This window comes from Cuculus canorus, chromosome Z (assembly GCF_017976375.1).
Source record: "Cuculus canorus isolate bCucCan1 chromosome Z, bCucCan1.pri, whole genome shotgun sequence".
Classification (NCBI taxonomy): domain Eukaryota; kingdom Metazoa; phylum Chordata; class Aves; order Cuculiformes; family Cuculidae; genus Cuculus; species Cuculus canorus.
In genome coordinates, this window is record NC_071441.1 from 66747725 (window position 1) to 66768756 (window position 21032).

General features: G+C 40.2%; 1 protein-coding gene across 2 annotated transcripts in view; it reads left to right on the forward strand.

The window, feature by feature from the left end:
• Nucleotides 1-12381, forward strand: part of GOLPH3 (golgi phosphoprotein 3) — a 38989-nt gene extending 26608 nt beyond the window's left edge. The window contains exons 2-5 of one of the 2 annotated variants that reach the window (XR_008447736.1): nucleotides 176-307; nucleotides 5111-5225; nucleotides 8512-9312; nucleotides 11820-12380. Coding sequence is in view for 1 of the 2 variants with exons in the window: in XM_054054097.1 (XP_053910072.1) it covers nucleotides 176-307; nucleotides 5111-5225; nucleotides 8512-8936 (672 nt within the window). In the remaining variant the exon portion in view is untranslated. Of the gene's footprint in view, nucleotides 1-175; nucleotides 308-5110; nucleotides 5226-8511 lie in introns of both variants that reach the window. The other variant, XM_054054097.1, reaches the window with a different exon arrangement.
• Nucleotides 12382-21032: the final 8651 nt, after the last annotated feature.

The window sequence follows — 21032 nt, forward strand, 5'->3', positions numbered from 1 at the left end:
AACTTGATGGGTCTGTTTCTCTGTTATGGTTTCAGTATTGGAATGGTAGTTGACTGGTGGCACTACATCAAAACTGCAGGAATGTAGGAGAACTGCTTAGAGAGTGCAGTAAGCCTCTTTTATATTTGCTTTCAAGTGGAGATGGAGATATCTTACTGTCTTTTATTCTTCACAGGGTTACACATCATTCTGGAATGATTGCATCTCCTCAGGATTGCGTGGCTGTATGTTAATTGAATTAGCATTGCGAGGCCGACTTCAGCTAGAGGCTTGTGGAATGAGGCGCAAAAGTCTATTAACAAGAAAGGTAGGTGGGGAAAATGGTCGCACTTACTTTTGTGTTATGCCTTAGGCAACACATTACTACAAATTACAACTGGTTGTGAGAAAAGGACTGGGTTTTTTTCTTTACTTGGGGATAGGGATACTAACAAGTGACCCAGATTAGATGGGCAGAGTTAGGTATTTTACATGATGAGCTGGAGACCCTTGGAGAATGTGTACTTGTTCTCTGCTCCTGTTCTCTTGGTGTGTTCCTGCTGCTGTTGGGAATCTCGCACAAACAGTTGGTAGTGGCTCTGGCCAAGGTGTGGTGGCAGCAGTTACTACTGAGAGCCAGTAGCACCAGTTGTAATCTGCTGGAAGAACTGGCTTTTTCAATGGTGGTGAGATGTGTGCTGGGGATTAAAGGAGTGGCTAACTGACTGTTTGCCAGATGCGACCTGCAAGCCACCAGTATTAATTCTAACATACTCAGTGTTGCAGTTGGTGTTTGCAATGCATGGGAAGGAAATGATCTCTGTACCTCAGGCCCCTGAGAACACACAACAATATCTAGCTTAAGCATTTAAGTGGTGTTATTGTAGCACTGACCTTTAGGCAAATTTTTAAGGTCCTTTATTGAATTAGGCCTCAGATTTGAGGTCTTAATTTATTATACTTGCCAGTGGATTTTTTTCTAGGTACGAAGTGTGCAGAGCCACACTGTTTGAAGAATTTTTACTTCATCAGCAATAGACAATACTTGTAAAATAAGCTTATTGGAAGCATAGTCAAATGTTGTCTATCCACCGCAAAAATTCTCTTTTATGGCACATTTCCCTGTCAATATTATCTTTTGCTATTTTTTTTAATGGAAAGCTTACAAATTCCCAACCTTTCCCCAGCTTCTTCCTTTTCTAAAGAATTGAACCTCTGTTCAGACAAGTAGCGCCTGCTTCTTTTAGCTTCATTTAAGCATATTCAGCATTGATTACTTTGCACATTTTTTTTTTCCCCTCTGAAACTTTTGGCTCCTTAGGCATTCAGGAATGTTCTCTAGCAGTGATTTTTGTTCTATGCAAACCTTGTCAGCTCTGTCTGCCTGAAATTTTAACTATGGGGCTTTTTTTAGGAAAGTGGAAGACTAACCTATGGATATCTTCAGTAAAGAGTACAAGCAAAATTGTCATCTAAATTTTATCATGGTTTTGGGGGTGGATTCATGTGTTTGTTAAGAAAATGTAAAAGCTACCCTGTATTACAGGGTTTTTTTCCCTGTCCAGTGATGAAAGGCAATCAAGAGATTTCATTTTGCAGGCAGGAGGGTTTTATGAAAATTTAATTTAAGGTTTTAATTTAAAATTAAAATTAAGATTGGTTTCTGCTTAAGTAATTTCTTGCAAATAAAATCCCTAACTGCTGGTACATATGACGTTTCTTTTCCCACTGCTCCATCTCTCTCAATTTAGAAATCATTGTCAGGAATGACTTGTGATCTTTTGTACCTCATTTGAAGTTTTGCATTAGCACCAAATCTCTGTCTTGTTTCTGTGTTAGCTGGAATTAAGTGTCTCAACTCTACCAAGTGTCCTCCTTGTTGTCCTTTTCCAGGATTTTCTGCCCTTGCTGTCAGCTTTCACTATGAATTAAATATTGTTCCTAGTGAGTGGGATGAGCTGTCTAGTTGCGTCCAAAGGTGCAATTCAGTGGCAGTACCATTTTCCATAGCTTCTGCTTCTCAGGCTGGCCCTTCCTCCTCGCACCAGGTCCACCCATCAGGTTTTCTGGAAAGATAACATTTTCTTAATACTCAAAGCTTTGATTTGTGAATCCAAACCTTATACCTTCAAGCCGTGATCTGAAGGGACGCGTTTAGGCTTTAGTCACTTTAGTCATTGTTGCAGCTAAGAACAATAGTCCTGTCTCTCCAAAGAAGCATATTGGAGCCTCTCTTGGGTTTTTATTGGTTTGTGCAGTCTGGTCAGGTAACCCCTTTAGCTGAAAACAAATTCACCTCCTTGGTCAGTTTAGTTTTTACTTGAACAACTTTCTTAATTCTGTCATTGGGTCAGACAGCTGGCACAAGCCTTGAGGTGAGAACAAGTGTATAGAACAAGTTTATTGGGCAGTAGTAGAGATCTGTAACCAGCTAACTGTGGCCTAGGTCACTCAGCTGACTTAAAAGATTGCGAGCTACAATGATTTCCGCTTCAAGCCTTTAATCAGTTGGGTCTTTGCTGATATTTGTTTGTGGTGTCTAAGACAGAACTTCAGAATGGATTGGGATGCATAAAATCCATGCTGGAATGCTGTAGAGAGACAAAAGGCCCTGAGAAACTGGCAGACAAAGGAGGTGGTAGATGGCAGTGAAACTTTGAAAGTCAGTATGATGTATTTTATGTTGCAGCATTGTCATAAATTTGGTTGAAGAGGATGCAATTGCTGAATCACTTTGGAGTTCTATTTACTGGTACCAGCTTTAGAAACGAATGTTGAAGTTTATATATAAATTAAGTAATTCGTAAGACAGGTGGTTACTGAAGATAGAAGATGGTACTCTGTTGCCTCACAGCCTCAAAGCAAACTATATCATTAGAGTTCTTAAAAAGAAGTCCGAACAAATCTTTGACAGGTTACCTTCAATATTTTATAGCTGATAACTCAGAGTGATTCATGCATGAGTGATACTTTGTTTTAAAAGTAAATAATGAAGCTTACTTAAAAATCAGTGCAAGAAGTCCTTGATCTTTAGCATTCTTGATTGCAAAGCTGCATTGTGGAAAATGCAAATTAAATATTCTGTATAATTGAAATTTCCAAATTTGCAAAAAGATGACTTTATGTCTTACCTGTTAAAGTGAGAAGGTGAGCAGTAGGTTACCAGATGCAGCAGACTGGAGTGACTCAGTGTCACTAAGATTGCTGTGAAACTAATCATACGGGACACTTCAAAAAAAAACTAAGATACTGCTGGATTGTTGGTGTATCAGAAAGATAAATAAGTTGGGTGGTTTTAGGCTAATTATTAAAGTAATATCTGAGACGTTAATAACCACAATCCAGCAGCTTAAAGAGCCAAGCTGAAACATGCGCCTGTATAATTAAAGAACAGAAAACTCAAATTCAGAATCTTTTCATAAAACTGAAAGATATGTAATATAATGTGTTTAATAGAGTTTTTGAGAGACACTGTGATGCAGGTGGAATTCAGCACCTCTCTGGGTGTTTAATTTGCCTGTTGGAGTTTTTGCCAATACATTGTGCATTTTCTGTATTTCCAGAGTAATCTGGTATCTCTTATCTTTCCCAATTAAGCACCCTGAACTGCTGTTTGATACTCTTTGTAAAAAAGTATCTCGCATACTTTCTTTCTAGATCTAAACAAGTGTTATTTTTGGCCTGGGATTGTGAACTATGTTGTTCTTGCTAATTTTATTAAAAATATTATTTTCTGTGCTTTATATATACCATTGAAATTGGAAATAGTATTCCACCTATGATCTGTTAGGTATTCACAAAGATATCTTCGCTACTTTCCTTCTCATTTCATCTCATTGACTTCGTACACATCTCTAGTTTGGGATCATCTTGCCAGTCTTCAAGCTGACTTATCGTTGCAACTCATTTCAGTGTTGTCTGCTGACCTTATGAAAGTGTTACTCTCCTCTATTGTTTGTATTAGAATTACGGAACAGAACTAAACTTTAGGGTGTATTTTAATAGGACACTTAAAGCTCTTCCCGGGCATGTTTGTGACTATTCTGAAGCTTTATGAAAAAAATAAGTGCTTTCACATGTTGCTTCAAAATTTTATATATGTGGAATTGTGTCAATGAATTAGTTTTTCTATCTATTGTCTGTTATCATTCTACCTGGTGCTTATAAAGTGTTAACTTGTAAAACTATTTGAATTGCTAGATTTAATCATTATTTTCATAACTAGCTTTGCAACTGTAGTAATTCTTTTTCTAAAGAAAGGTAGATTTTATTGTTGTAACTTTGTTTTTATTCAAACATATTGACTTGAGCTAGTATATCATGTATGTCTGGTTTTGTTGCTCTTGTTTTTCTAATGAGAAAAAGTAGTATTTGTACATGGACTACTTATATTGGTAAAAAAGCAGTTACTCCAAATCCTTAAGCTTTATTATGTTACTGTGAATGATTATTTTTGTTATTCTTCCCTGCTTTTTTATTTCAAATAATTTTAGAAGTGATTAAATAACAAACTTAAATCATACTGCATTTATTATTCCATATTAAGGGCCTTGTTAACACACATAGTGTATGTATTTTAACTGTTAGGGAATGGAACATAGTGTTGTCTTGAACCTGTTTTTATCTGTCAATATATGAAAGAGAAACCGACTTTCCTGCTTTCTCAGTTCTCGATTTCACATGGCCTAATTGTTTAGCTGCAGTATTATGAAGCTACTTTCAAGTCAAGTATTTTGACTCAAAGCAGTAGAATAGGCTACCCTCAAAGTAACTTAACATTGTAGCGTACTTTGTTCTGGGGAGTGCTCAAAGGACCTGTTGGGCTTAGTGGATTGTCTTCCTTAAACGGTAGGTATTAAACATGTTATTAATACTGTAGTTTTAGTCAGTTAAGGCTAATTTTGAGTTGTAGGCAAGTAAGACTTAACACAATTTTGCAATTAAAATTTGAGACAGGTTTTTTTTTTTTTATTAACATCTATTTTTTTTAATTTGCATACTCTCAGAGATGGTTCTTATTTATTTAAAATTTCCTTTGTTATGAGAATGGGTGTGTTTTTCCAGTTTTTGTTGGTGGATGTTTATGAGCTATTAATTGAGTCAAAATACTGACCATTTTATTCTGTCCTAGGTGATTTGCAAGTCAGATGCTCCTACGGGGGATGTTCTGCTTGATGAAGCTCTGAAACACATAAAAGAGACCCAGCCTCCTGAAACAGTACAGAACTGGATTGAACTGCTTAGTGGTAAGCCCTGGACAGAATGTATTTGATTTTTCTCCCCCTAATAAAGCTAATTATCTGGCATCACTAGAGATTATATTGCAAAGTTTTGGGGGAGAAAGTATGCAAAAAAGTTAATTAGTCTCTCCTCTGGGGTAGTCTCTGGTTGATTGCAGCCCTTAATCAAATATAAGTAACTGTTGCTTATGAGCTGACTTGGTACAGAAAGGATCTCGGTGCGGGTGTCAGATGACATCTCAGTTCCGTGGAAGAAGTGCCCTCCACTGACTCTGAAGTAAATCAGGGCTGCACCCTGGAGATAAAACTGCCTTTCTCTGTTGTTGGAAATGAGGATTAGTGGAAATGTGGAGGACAGGTGTATAGATTCAGCATTCAGATCTTTTGATAAAGAAAGGAGATACAGACCTCACAGCTCAGGTGTTAAAATGGAGGAAGATTTGACCATTAATCAAAAAGACACAATAAACAGTCAGGAGTTTTTATTATCTGGGCAAATAAAATATTTTCAAATAGTAGATACTTCTTGTTCAAAATAAAGTCTTCAAGATAAGTGCTTTGAACACACCTCTTCCTCTAAAGTTAGTTAAGTTGTTGCCAAAAGAATGAAATGCCAATTATCTTTACAATTGAAGTTAACATTTTTTCATATGCCTCGCCAACAATTGAATTCTCAGGATGTACAAATTGAACTGGCATTAACAATGAATATATTTTTATCCTTTTTAACATATAGTGCTTTTGTTATTTGGTTTTAGGGTTTTTGGTTTTGTTTTTTTTTTGTTGTGGTTATTTGAGTTTTTTTCCCCCAACCCTGTAGCCAGAATTCATCACAGCGTTTGTCTGTTTTTGCAAAACACAAAAAATGCAGCTTCCCTGGGGTGGATTAGACCTGTGCTTCAGTTGCACAAACAGTGCAGGAAGAAACCTGACTCTTTTGTCAGCAGCGTAAGTCTGGGAAGCCGGGGGTAATGAGACTTTAAGTTGTCTGTCTGAATCTATTAGTTCCTTTTAACAACCAGTAAGTAGGAGTTTCAAAAGCGACCAAAATCTCTCCAGCTTTCTCTGCCTTGTTGATTATATCATCTTCCTACCATTCATCCTGTACCACCTTAAACGCTATTACCATGTACATCCGTTCATGTTCCTGTCCTTGCCATCCGTCCCTCTGTCCCTCTTGCTCCTTGACTGTCAGGCAGAGCGGGGAGAGGGGAGAACAAAGCAGTCCTGGACAGTAGGGGGCATGGCTGCTGCATTGCCTGGCAGTTTAGTTCTTGCTCAGCTCTCTTTTACTTTTACAGCCTGCAAAACCAATTCATTCTTCTTGTCCCAAATACATAATTTGTGCTGACATTTCACCTTCTCTCCCAGTGCAGAGTGCATCAAGTTAGTACTGATTCAAAAAAGGTCAACTAATGAATGAACAATGTAGGATTTCTTTTGAGTGAGCTGAGCTAACGTTTTTCTGACCCTGCTAAGCTTTGTCTCTGGGAAGATGGTTATCAGTGCTGTGGCTAAGGTTTGGACCAGTCATTTTAGTTACCCATGGTTATTAGCTACTAGTTCTTAGGTGGCTTTAAGGATCTTTGCATTTTCCAAGGTTTAGAAGACTGCCCTTCAAAGAAAAATATTTTGGTGTTGATTTTTTTTTTTTTTTTTTTTTTTAAATAAACTCTTGGAGTTTTGCTTTAAGGCCTGATCCTGGGCAGCTGCAGCTCTTCTGTCCATAATAATCAGTGATGCGAAGAAAGCTGCTTGAATTTACAGTACATAAGAGTTCAAAGCCGTTGTGGAAATGCTTGTATGGCCGTGTGGCATGACGGTTGCTAGGCTGATGTTTATAAGATAGCCTCTGAGGACTGCAAGAGTAGGGAATAGAGAAGTTTGTTACCTCTTTGTAACAAATGTCTGTGTGAACAAACAGGCGTCTGTGTAATTGAGGAGATTGGTCACAAGGTGTCACCACAGTACTGGTTTTTATTACCGTCTAGGCTATAGCCTTTGGCCTATGAAATGCTGTAGGGAAACTACTTTTCTTGTGTGAGTGTTACAGTTTTATTCATGGTCAGGCTGGGAAACACATTCATTGAGCTGTAGGACCTACGAGGACTTGTACAGATCAGACCTGGGTGAGTTCTCTGCCTTTTGCTATGCAGTTGGTGTCACCTCATTTGTTTACTTTACTTGGCTGTTATTTGAATACAGTGTATATCACCCTCCATCAGAGTGGGAAAAAATTTAAAGGCATCTGTGGGTTTTACTATTACATGTTAACTAAGGAATTTTTAGAAAGCTTTCTGATACAGAAACAAATTGAGCTAAGTCAGAATTGATCAGATACAGAAATTCCATTTCATTTAAAGAAAACCCATGTCTGTGTAATAAATACTTAATGCTGTTTCTTCTCTCACCTTCTAAAATACCTAGTATTTAATATCAGGAGGGGATTTTAATACTTATGATAAATACAGTGCAGCCTAGCGAAGTAGACTCTTAAGCAAAGGTGCATTTCTCAGTGCTTAACAATTTTCGCTTTATCAGTAGCTGTTGATGCTGATTTTGCGCTTTTTAAATTCCCTCATCTGTATACACACAGTCACCCACTCTGAAGGGCCTGATTCTCCTTGCTTAACAAAAAGTATTAGAAGTAATTTTAGAAGACACATGAAAGCCTCTGCCCAACATGTGTTTGTGTGTACACCCTCCCCCCACTCACACAGTGCATAGCCACTGTTTCATCTAGTAGGGGCAGGAAGGGAGAAAAGAATGAAAACTTGAGGAAACAGAAGCGCACGGGGTAGGTGTAGTTTAGCTCATCTCTGTGGCAGAAGGGCAATGACAGTTCTTCCAGTCTCTGAAGTGGAAGCAAACAAATTGATGGGATAAGAGGAGATGCTTATTTTTATTATTAAAAGTAAACTCCTCCATCAATATTTTGATTTATTATCAAAATAAATCCTCTGGTTTATTTTTTATTGTTTTGTTTTCTTTGCTACAAGACTGCGTATTTGTCATATGCTTAATCACAACATGCTTAGCTAACATTTAGTCCACACTGAATGCATACTGACACTTCTCCAAGGAGGCTCTGTCTCTATGTATCTGTATCTGGGTAGGTCAGAGATCAGAGAAATGCTGATGTTGGCACTGTATCTTCGTTTAATAGTCAACTACATGAATTTGACAGCTCATACTGCACCACAGGGGGACAAGGGTGGGTGGGTTAAAAATCACTGTAATAGTACAGTTTAAAGTTATCCTGACTGTTGTTTTTTTTTGTTTGCTTTTGTAGGTGAAACTTGGAACCCACTGAAGTTGCACTACCAACTACGAAATGTCCGTGAACGGTTAGCTAAAAATCTAGTGGAAAAAGGTGTACTGACAACAGAGAAACAGAACTTCCTTCTTTTTGACATGACTACGCACCCTCTCACCAACAACAATATCAAACAGCGCCTCATCAAGAAGGTTCAAGAAGCAGTTCTTGACAAATGGGTGAATGACCCTCACCGCATGGACAAGCGCTTGCTGGCACTCGTTTATTTAGCCCATGCTTCAGATGTTCTGGAGAACGCTTTTGCCCCCCTTCTGGATGAGCAGTATGATTTAGCCACAAAGAGAGTGCGGCAACTTCTGGATTTAGACCCTGAGGTTGAATGTATGAAAGCCAACACGAATGAGGTTCTGTGGGCTGTTGTAGCAGCTTTCACAAAATAAAGGCATTCAGACTGAAGTGTTATCTTCTTTCATGTAAACCAGTTGTTTCTCTCCTATTGACTATTCACGTTTTCTGTAATTTGTACTTTATCACATAATGAATTGGCTCTTGTTTAATGGGGATTATAAGTGGTGTATTCCCTCCTTCTTTGTGTATCTGTATAAAGGATTCTGCTGGTACAAGAGACCTTCCTGTTTAAATTCAACAGAAAAAGGTTTTACTGCCATATTGGCATTCCATTTCCTATTCAGTCTGAGTTATCTGAAATACTTTGATTAATCTATTTTTCATCTTATTGTTATTGAAGTGGTTTAACATGGAAAGCACCTCGAGGAAACGTGCATGCGGTTGGATCACTAGTCTCAGCTGACACAGGTGTGTGCATGCATCAATACTTCTGCAGAAGAGTTTGTAACAGATTACAAAGGGCCTTTTTAAATCACCAAAGCTCCATGTTGAAGTGTCTGTCAGGACATTTTATATACAGATGTTGTTTCAATTTTATCTGACAAAATTACTTTAAAGGCAGAAATGCTATTAAGCAGCTTTGTCGATAGTTCCTGTAAAATGACCCATAAATTTTACTTGTTACACAAGTCTCTTGTGTGCTTACATTTTCGTTAAAACAGTAGCTGAGTCATAAGGCTAGTACAGAAAGGTCCAATTGTTTCATAAACCAGTTTTGGGATGGGATACATTCCATTATATTGTATATATAGTTCAAAATGTATATTAACAACTGCCCCATCTTAGTATTTTGCAAGATCTACTTAGTTGTACACCTGGTGCCCCTTATTTGCAGTCAGCCATGGCCATTCAGTGGAAAAAAGGCCTCCTGTAAAGAGCATGTATGTGAAAACTGTTCGTTTCCAGTGTCTATGGAGTTTGCCATCCAGGTATTCTCAGTCTATGCATTGCCTTTCGTAATTAGTGTGTGGAAAGAGAGTACTTTCTGGCATTGTATGTACTTCCCTCTCCTGCCCCATGTATGAAAGAGGCCCATGACCAGTACAATTCTTGACTGCAGTTTTCAATTTTGTACACAGATTATTTGTCTTTTAAACCTTGTAATCTATTTTACGCTTGAAAACAAGAAGTCAGCCCTAGCAGGTGTTGCATGTAAAAGGCTAGCAAGTGATGACTGCCGTTCAGAAAATTAAGATTTCTGTATTGAGATGCTTTGCTATATCTTAATTTTTTATATAAAATTAAGCTGATTAGCACACTATTGTAAAAACAATATATATAAAACTTCAGCTTTTTAAAATTTATTGCCTTTTTGCCACTGCTTGTTATCTCCCGTTGGTTTCACAGTGTAAATATTAAGTATTGAAAAAATGAAGCATTGATTCATATATTTTCCTCATAACAATGCAGATTTATAGTGGGGCTTACAGGTGTCTAGAAACTTTTTTGGTTAATACTCAGAGCAAGAATACTAGATGGTGTATAACTGTAGAGTTGAAATTTAAGGGATCCCGTAATCTGTATACTAGCTTTTTACCTATAGTAAATAAACTATGATCTTGAAAGTGCCTGAAACAGAGCAAACATGTCATTTTTATTTTTTTTGTTGCTAATTAGAAAGGTTTTATTGCTTAAATGAAAGCTTTAGTTCCTATAAACTCTCCTTTTCGAATAAGAAGGATGTTAAGTAGATTAAACAGCAGTGTCACTCACATCTGCATGAGATGGACAGAGTTAGCTTGGGAGTGTGCAGCTGTGCCTGCCATGGGTAGACCTATTCAGAGCACAACTCTACAGCTAATTTGTAACTGGACTTCTGATTTCACACTTCATTTTCAATCATTTAGATGCTTCAGTAGTTGACTTCAAAATACAAATGAAATTCTTCATACAGATATAACCTTTTTTTAAAAAAAGGTTTTTAAAATATGGTCTTTAATGTTTACTGGAACACTGTTCTTTCAGTTCTTAAATGCTGTTTCTTTAGAAAAATGAAATTTAAAGTACGTTGTAAGATATTCAAACTCTGGTTTACAAATTAAAAGAAGTGTTCAGTTGTAAAATGGTGTTTAAAACTTTGGGGAGCTTGGGCATGAACTTTGGGCATTTAAATGTTTCAAAATGTGATTGCTTTAAAGTGGAGGAGAGATGAAAGTTGCTATGTTGCTTTTAAATCTGACAGCTTATAGAATAGTTTCTATAGTTGATCATGTGTTCTAACTCACTTGCTTCTGTTGTCTGTCCTGCAATTTGTTTTCTTGTTTTCTGTTGCTCTTTAAATGAAGAGAAAAGTAATTAGGTGGAAAGGTCTGAAGAATAGTGGAGTATTCAGGAGCAAGTTGAATGCACAAAACTTAATATTGCTCTGAAAATCTGAGCTACTTGAAGCAGGCTTCAGACTGAAGTAACTTTCATAATCTTTTCTGTCCTCTCGGCTTCGTTGTTTTCCATGTTCCTGCTGATTTCATGTTTGGTTGTGGAGGATATTGGGGTTTTGTCACTGTTACAGCCAACATGGTTTAAAAGAAGTCACCCTTTAATCTCCCCCTTTCCACCCCAAAAAGGGGGTTACTGCTTTTTCTTCACATAAAAGATAACTGCCTGCAGTATTTATCAGCTTTGTTTTGCTTAGAGATAGAACCTCTGTCTGTGATGAGGAGTTTATACTGCCTATATCAGAGAACTTTCATGTAAATAATGAAGATTTTGTGAAGAGCAACAGTGTCTTTTGGTAGCCGCCTGTTATAAGCCTGGATGTGCAGCAGAAATCTAATAGATGAATTCTTAGAGTCTTGAATCCATGGTGCTTGAAAAGTCCAAGGCCTCACGAGTGCTCCCAGACCTTATGTCTGACAAGGAACGGAAGTTAACAGCATCCGATTTAGCTAACATCCTTTCTTTTGTTGCTATTTCAGGTTCTAATAGAATAGTTTAACACAGGAGACTGCTGAGATCCAAGTACTCTTCCTCCTATTAGCTGCTGCTGCTACAGCTTGTGGAGGCCTGGAGAGCTGGTTTTTAAGGCAGTGCTGTCTGCTTTGAGACCTCAGCTGTCAGTGACGGCTTAAAGTGGAGACTGCTATCCGCCTAGCGGAACTTGAATGTGTGCCTCAAGGAAGAACATATATTATTCAAGGACTCATTGTTTTAAAACAAACTTTCAAGTTATGTTAAAAGCAGTGTGTGTCTGTATATATATATGTATCTATAGTTTTACAGTCCTTGAGATTTATATGTCTTCTGGTGTTCCTAGAGATGATGTTACAGTGCTCCTGTATGGGATGCTAGTGAAACCTGTGTGCCAAATGTGATGCTTTCGAGATGAAAGTTCCATAAATTGGCTGTGAAAGGCTGGTGACTGAGTGCTCGTGTTCATGCCCATTTCTTCTACAAAGTGAAGATGCATATTAACTGATGATGTGTTCTGCAAACTGAACTGAATCTGTACGGAAACAAAATAAAGCACCCTTTCAAGCTACAAGCTGCAAATGGTTACTGCGTATCACATGCATGCAATACCTAAAGGATTTTTTTTTTTTCATTTGCTAAGTAATTTTCAGTTTACTGAAAATTTTCAGTTTACCTGAGGCTCCGGTCTCTACCAGTTTGGGAAACAGAAATGTAAGATTTCCGTTGAAGCCTCAGTTCTACCTCAACTGGCCTTCAGGCACTTCAGCTAGTCAAAGTCTGTTATGTCCTCGTTTCCCATATTGTTCACCTGTCTTTCTATAGGGAAGGCATTTTCCAGCTTCAGAGAGGTATAAATTCTTTGGAAAAGTAACTGATTTATTCTGGGTAGTGCTTAATGCATACAACACTTTAATTACTCAGGATATGAGCTGTTGTCAAGTGCTTGGTAAGTGTTAGATATGAAGTGTGGTTTCAGGTGTGGATAGGAGGTCACCTCCTTGGGTAGGACTTTGGATGGGGAAGAAGCATGATGGGAGCTGCTGCCCATGCTAATGCCCGAATAAGATCTGGAGTTTCCTAGCATTGGGTCTTGTTTTCTTCTGCCTACAGAGCAGTAGCATGAAGCCTGTGGAAGGCTGACAGTAGGAAATACCTTCTGATTCAGGAGAAGAAAGAAATTATGTTCAAACGCTGAGAAGAACATAGCTAGTCCCTAATGCAGCAAAAAAAGAATAGGGAAAGAACTGCCTATGAGTTGCAGCCTTTGGCTTCCATGCACACACACCTTTCTGTACTTCCAAACAATTTGCAGTTTTGCTTTTTTCCCCATTTGACTTTGGCCCCTGTTCTCTGTTTCTTTTCTTTCTCTTTTGCTTGGCAACTTCCTCTTTCGTGATCATGAATGAGTTGTACTTATTTCCAGGCTTAGGTGTTTCCACTCTTGCCTTTCTGTTAATAATCTTTTTTTTTGCTTTCAGTTTTACAATCAATTTGAGCTTGACTCTCTATTATCCTATCCTATCCTTGGAGTCATTCCGCTCTGCTTTGATTCCTTGCTGATGCCTCAAGGAACCTCCCTTTCTTCAACAAATATGTTTGTCAGTACCAGCTACATCAGTGGCAGGTACAGCTTATAACGTGGTTTGTTAAGATGACCAAGACCTGATGCTAATTTACCTTGAAACTGTTCTCTGCCTGCTTAAAAAGCTGTAGTCCCTGCAGCTGGGAGGACTGGCAGCTGAGGATCATGATTTTGCCAGTTCTCTAATCTAAGGAGATCTTGTTGCTGAGCCAGTGCTCTTAGGACTTGCTGTCTCTTACTCAAGCTTTTCCTACAGTGAGGGCATTATATACAGGAGTAATTTTTCCTTTTGGACTCCCTGCTTGTTAAAAAGAACTGAGTTTGTTTTGCAGCTTAAAAACGCATCTTCTATATTCGGCCATTTATTTTTGTGGAAGTTGTAGACATTTAAATTATTTGAAATGTTTATTTCTATTAAATTTGATTAGAAGTGACAAGTGGGAGAAGACAGAGACACAGATACACTTACAATGTGATCACATAAGCTGTTTTCCTGGCAAAATAGACTAAAATATTTTAGTGTTTCAGTTTTGGTTTTTTTGACTCCCAATACATCATTTAGTTCCTTCCTGTCTAGTGCTTCTGGTGTCTGCTCAGAAAGGATTTGCCATCGTCTAGTGCACTAGTCCTTCAGAATTTATCATGCTGCCCCTTCCTTTTGTATGAATTTTCCTTTTGTTTGAATTTGTATTCAAAACTTGGATGTTTTTTTCCCCCTTGCCTTGGGATTGATCTTTAAGGTAGATGTTAGGAGGAGACTTTTGTGGTTGTAAAGCAAAATGACAGGTCATGAGCTTTCTTTGCCACTGCCAGGGCATCTTTATAGGTCCTTCTTTGTTTCCTGACTGTTCAAAAGGAATCAAATCATGTCTCAACCAGCTTTAAAAAACCTGCTCTGTCTCCTTAAGCTCCTAAGGACCTCAGTCACTTGTGAAAATAAGGGTTAGCTAAGGCATGTGTAAGTTTTGCAATGCTAAGCAGAACAACGCCTACACACCATTAAAAGTCTCAGACCTTGGATTCAGAGGACTTGCAGATGAAATTTAGCGAAGCCTAGATGTTTCTCCAAGCAACAGTCTTGCAGGAAGCCACCTCAGCTGTGACAGTAAGCAGATGGAGAAGTCATGCTGGTGTCCGATTGAAAACTGGTTGAAGGGAACTTCCTCTCCTGGAAAGGTCTGAGATTCCTGAGGGGTTAATTTTATATGATGTTCTTAATGACATTTGGAAAAGGTCTTTTATCAGTGCATGCTTCACTAGTCTTTCTCCCCTGGAGTTGGCCGTGGGCCAGAGGTGAGAAAGACTTGCTGCCTCTCAGGTCATGTGGGAGCTGCTCTCCATCCAGGCAGGCCACAAACCACCATAGCCATGGTAGAGCTGAGCCTCTTCCCACCTGGAGGCTGTGCTCCCAGTGGTCCCACCTCGTCTGCCGAGGAGACCTTTGAGGCAAATAGTTTCTCTGAGCATGGCAGAGGGTCTGGCTCATGCACACTAGCACTGCAGATGTGCCTGGGGCTGTGCTTGTACCTGCAAGGGAGAGGAACAGCCAGCTGTTCACAAAGCTGAACTGTCATCCGGGAAAACATCACGTCAAGCGGGTGAGTGGCTGTACTTGAAAAAAAAAGGGAGTGCATGTGACCTTCCATAAACTGGAATACATACAAATAAAACAGGCCTGAAACAAAATGTAATTATAAACACATTTAGAATAACAACTGAGGTCTGTCTGTTGGATACGTTGCAAACAGGAAACGGAGCTAAATTCACTGCATTTGCCTTGCTGCGAGTATGTTGTCTGCTGTTAGCCACTAGCTATTGAGAGCTTCTTTCTGAGATCCATCTGAAGATGTACAGAGATTTATACTGACTTGTTACATTTGTCTTTAAGAGGAAACAAAGTCTTCTTCTGATCACGTGAAAGTATTCTCCCTTTTTTGTCTCCTTTCTTCTGTAGACAATGGACATACCTGCTGCCAAGATCACATATGGCTGAAAGGCAGTACGAGGGTTAAGGATTTGTGAGCGATGAACAACAGAAATGTCTGGCACGTTTTCAGTTATTCTGCGGAGCAAAAGGAAGAAGCAAGCATCACTGCAGCCTTAATTGAAGTGTATCTTCAGAAGGTAATTGTTCAGCAGATAACTCGAGGTATGATCAGGTTGGTGAGTATCCTGCTCATGGCATGTCTTGCAAGTTATGTTCATCAGTGGCACAGAAAGGAGTTCAGAAATCTGACAGTTCACCCTGTGGGGTTACAGTAATGAACAGGGTTGGAGTCGGCTTGGTCCTCGGCCCTTTGGTTGTACAGTCAAATGAGTCCCAGCTCTCCCACATCAATGTCTCTGAGCTGCTTGAGGCTCTGCAAATTTGCCGCTTGCCAGTTTCAGATGTGCAGCCAATAGTCGAGGCTGCCCTGGAAGCTCCTCTCCTCCCAGGCTTTTCTCTGCTCCAAAGGCTGGGAGACCCATGCCCGAAAGCTTCCTGCACTTAGTGCTGGAGAAATAGAGAGCTTCCAAAAGAGCCGCGTATATGCAGTTTCCAAATGAGGCAGCCCACAGTGAACGCTCTGGGTCCATCAGTGAGTGAGGGAGACAACCAAGTAATATGCAATATGGAAAAAGCTGATATACTCTTCTTTCCCTGTACCGGAGATTGATGTCTGCCCTGACAGCTTGGGATGGAGGGGGATAGCCAGCAGCAGAGACTGCTCAGAGGTGCTAGATGCACACAGATCCGTGGGATGGGATGGATTCACCCCAAGGGACTGAGAGTGATAGAATCATAGAATCATAGAATAGTTAGGGTTGAAAGGGAACTTAAAGATCATCTGGTTCCAACCCCCCTGCCATGGGCAGAGACATCCCACTGGATCAGGCTGCCCAAGGCCCCATCCAACCTGCCCTTGAACACCTCCAGGGATGGGGCATCCACAACTTCCATGGACAACCTGTGCCGGTGCCTCACCACTCTCATGGTGAAGAAATTCTTCCTAATGTCCAGTCTAAATCTGCCCCTCTTCATTTTATACCCATTCCCCCTTGTCCCATCCCCACAAGCCTTTACAAATAGCCCCTCTCCAGCTTTCCATGTAGCCCCTTCAAGTACTGGAAGGTCGCTATAAGATCTCCTCCGAGCCTTTTCTTCTCCAGGCTGAACAGACCCAACTCTCTCAGTCTGTCCGTTTAGGGAAGGTTCTCCAGCCCTCCGGTCATCCTTGCAGCCCTCCTCTGGACCTGTTCCAACAGCTCCATCTCGTTCTTATGTTGAGGATTCCAGAACTGGACACGGTATTCCAGATGAGGTCTCACAAGAGATGAATAGAGGGGCAGAATCCCCTCCCTTGCCCTGCTGGCCACACTTCTTTCGATGCAGCCCAGGATATGGTTGGCCTTCTGGGCTGCGAGTGATGCCAAGATTCATCATAGAAAAAACACAGAGACTTAGGGAAGCCCTTGAGGCCTGGGCCAGTTTTTACCTCTGATTGAGACAGAGAAAATGGTACAGCCAGGCTTGTCTCAAGACCCGGACAAGTCAGTGCAGGAAGCACAACTTCTTGAGTCCACTTCCAAACATCTAACAGGGCAGGAAGGTACTTAAAGATTTATAAAGTGCAAATTAGGCCTGACCAACAAAACTGCCTTCTGTGAAGAAATGCCTGGCTATGGGGTTGGGGGGCAGTGGATATAAAACTACTTGGCTTCAGAAAGGCTTTCAACACTGTCTCTACAGCCCTCTTACAAGGAAGCTGTGGAAGTACAGGCTGGAAGTCTGGACTGTTCGGTGAGGGGAATACTGGCTGGGCTCCAGTAGTCAGACCGGGGCTAACGATGTTCAGTAGCATCATCAGCCACGTATGCAAGGAGACAAGATGTGTCTTCAGAAAATTTATGGGTGATAATGTTAGGGGAGAGTAGCTGACATGCCAAAAAAGTAGAGATTCAATCCAAATGGACACAGAGAAACTTGAAACTGGGACAACAGGTATCTGAGGAAGTTCAGCAAGAAGTGTGGAGTCCTATGCCTAGGGTAGGGAAAAAGACCCTCGGTGTACTGATGCAGGCTGGGAGTCAAGAGGGAATGGTGCTGCTGGAAAGGATATGGACTGTCTTGAATACGAGGCACCAGGGCACTCTTGTGATGATATGAAGAAGGTGGGCAGCAGTTTGAGGGAAGTGGTTAGCCCCCTGTTCTCTACCATGAAGATCTCACCCACATCAGCAGTACTATGTCCAGCTTCATGTCCCCTGGTTCAAAAGGGATGTTGAGGAAATAGGGTCCAGCAAAGGGCTGTGAGGATGGTTGTAGGCCCCTGAGTACATGGCCTGCAAGAAGAGGCAGAGGGAACTTGGATTGTTTAATCTGGGGAAAAGAAAGTCTAGGGGCTCATGATTACTTGACAGGAAGAAATTAACAACAATAACAAGGACCAACTGGTCCAGTATCAACAAGTAATATACCAGTGGGTGATACCACCAAACTGCACCTTTGGAGTTTCAAATTGGACCTCAGGAAAATTTATCCACAAGGAGGGTGGTGCAGCCCTGCGGCGGTCTAACCAGAGGTGTTATGGTATCTTCATCCTTGGAGGTCTTACACACTTGTCTAGACAAAGCCACAGCTGACCGGATCTAGTGCTGGCAAAAACCCTGCTCCAAGTGGGAGGTTGAGCTGGATGACCTCCAAAGGTCCTTCTTAGCTAACATTTCTGTAATTCTGTGTTCAGCTTCACCACTTCGACTGAGACTCCTACAAGCTTGGTGCTCAACAGGCTGGTCAAATAGCAGAGGTAGAGACTGTGGAACAGAGGGCTGTGGTGGTTCACTCTTGTTTTATTTGAGCAGAAGTAAACCACTGTTGAATGCCTCAAAATTTTACATGTACTAGAAACTTTATTCATTTTTTTCATTGACATATAGACTGGAGATATTGCCAGTCAAACTGCCAGAATCAAAATTTCTCTTGCAAGACTGTGTTGATATCAGGCAGGTAATACATGGAGGTGGTTTCATCCAGACAGCAAACCTCAAGCAAGGCACCAGACCTGCCCATAGCCTGGCATGGAGGGCATAGGGAGCGGGAGCAGCTTTGCACCACTGGCCACTGCTGACAAAATAGCTTGAGCGGAGAGATTTTGTGAGCTTCTGCAAAGTCATGCAAGTCCATGGGTGTTATTTAGAAAGTTGTTTCACTACTTCAAGCCTTAAGGAAAAGTTCCTTACTGTAGATACTTCTGTTAAACTAAAAGTGGTGAAAAAGTATTTTGCAAAAGCATATACTTCCAGGATATTTTCAGCAAATACATACACCTGTCACTTTCTTCAAAGCCAAGATTACATATCTTTATGTAATACTTCCCTTTCTTAATTAATATCCATCCATATTTACAAAAGAATATCAAGGAAGTCAGTGGTGCAGCATGAATTTGTATTCCCTGCAGGAATCAACTGGACCAGTCTGTACAGTAAGTACTCTCTAATTTTCACTAGCTTGGCATCTCTTATTTTTCAGTTCAACCTCATTTCAGTTCAATTAAACAAATTGCCACCTCTATCCAACCTCCTCAGGAAGAGAAAAAGGTTAATGTCACTCCAGAAATGAACAGTCAGAGCACTTACCAAAAAATGCCTTCTGTCATTCCACCTTAAGGAGAAACATCAGACAGCAGCATTTGGAGAGCATCAACAAAAAAGGGAGTCAAAAAGCAAACCCAACTGCAATCTCAGTTTGCAAAAGAGTTGGATTCACATTATAACTTGTGGTAATTGTTTTTTAATTTAACTATGTGTGCACATAGCTATGTAATTAAAAATCTTGTAGGCTTTCTAGATTTCTTTAGAAACTACCGACCCGTTTCAGTCTTGCTCTTGGTCTACTTTGGGTCACAGGGGATGTGAAGCAACCTTTCTGAAGAGCATTAAAATCTTTGGGGAAAAGACATGAAGTTTTAAAGCAGGTGTGCCATGTTAACGTAAAGGATGATTTACAGCTGCTAACAGAAACTCAAAGAGCTCCCTGCTAGTCAGGGTCTCTGAGTACATAGTGGGGTGCACTAGACGTAGGACAGAGCAGAAGGGATAGAGCTGCGAGTAGAAGTCTCTGAAAGGACACACCAATCCCAGCCCACAGGGCAATCGACATCTCTGCAAGTGCTTGTTGCCTTTGAAGTAATTTTGTTTTTCTTTTATTGCTGTAGTTTGTGTGGATGTGACTTCTTTTATAACCCAGTGGCTTTTACCACAGGACAGACCATGTCTGAGTTTCAGTGAAACCTATCATATAAGTTGCTGAGTTCTCTAATGCATGAACTGGACTTCTTAAGTTTTAACATAAATTACATCTTATCTTAGTGCCTCTAACTTCCAGAACTGATGAGACAATTCTTGGTCTCCTGCTTATGTTTATTCTCAATAAGTGACTGCTTTGTTTTTTTGCATTCTTCCGTGAGCTGTTATATTGCGTAGTTCTTTTTTTTTAAAAAAAAAGAAAAAGGCAATCTAAAATGCAGAGTGTACTGCGCAAGTCAAATATTCCGAGTTGTGTTGAGTCACCTATCTATGACTTCACTGGCATTGCTCTGAATTGCTACGTTTCTCCTCAAAGCTGCAGGAGCTTTTGAAATAGCTGCTAATGAAGGTGACTTTGAGGGTGAGGAGTGACTGATAATAAATGTAGTCCAGCCTCTTGACCAAAAGCTGTATCTGTTTCCCACTGTGCGTCACAGGTTTTGGCTAAATCAGATTTTCTGGTAAGACACCTGCCTTGATGTGAGGATAACAAGAGACTGGGAGCCTTACGCTTCTGTTTCATACTTCACTAGCTTTATTTGGAAAAGGTTAACTTGATGCTGTGTGAGTGTCCTACATTTCTAAGGCTGATATCCTGACTGTAACTCCCAGCCGTTACAGTGCGATATTTTCCCTCTGAAGATGCATTTACATTGCAATTAAGTCACCTCACAACATCTTCAAAGACAGACTGAACCGCTTAAACTCCTTAAGGGCATATCAGTACAGAAGAGCACACACATTCTTCTGGCACGATTATACCAGCAAAATAAAGTGCTAGGCGCCACCAAATCTCCCCACAAGGACACTGTTGTTTTGGGGTGGAAGTAGGTTTTATTTTTCTTTTCTTTTAAACTCCTTCCAAAGAGATTTTGGAAGCTCTCCCAGTGTTCTTCCTGCCCGGGTGAGGATTTGGAGGTGTTTGAGGAGCACTTCGGTCTTTGCAACAGCTTCACCACATTTGCCACATATAAATCAGGAGCTACCGTGGGTCTACAACCCTCTTGGATTTGGGACATGAGCTTTCACAAGGAATAAAAAAAGCACATGACAGTCCCTGGCACCTCACATCCTTCTAGGCAAGCCCAGTATGTAGAGCCCTGCTGAGATCTCATTTGGCTCCCGTAGCACACAAGAATCATGAAATGAATTGCTATAACATTTTCACATTCACTTATACGGAAGAGCCATTTCTGATTTAAAACTCAAGTATAGAGTTGCCTCAGAGGTTTTTTTTTTTGTCAGTGAAGAACAACCTGAATATAAAAGCACGAAAGTTCACCGGAGCCTGTTTCAGCCTGTAAGTGGGTCACAAGATGCCAAAGCACTGAGTGAAATAACACCCACACAA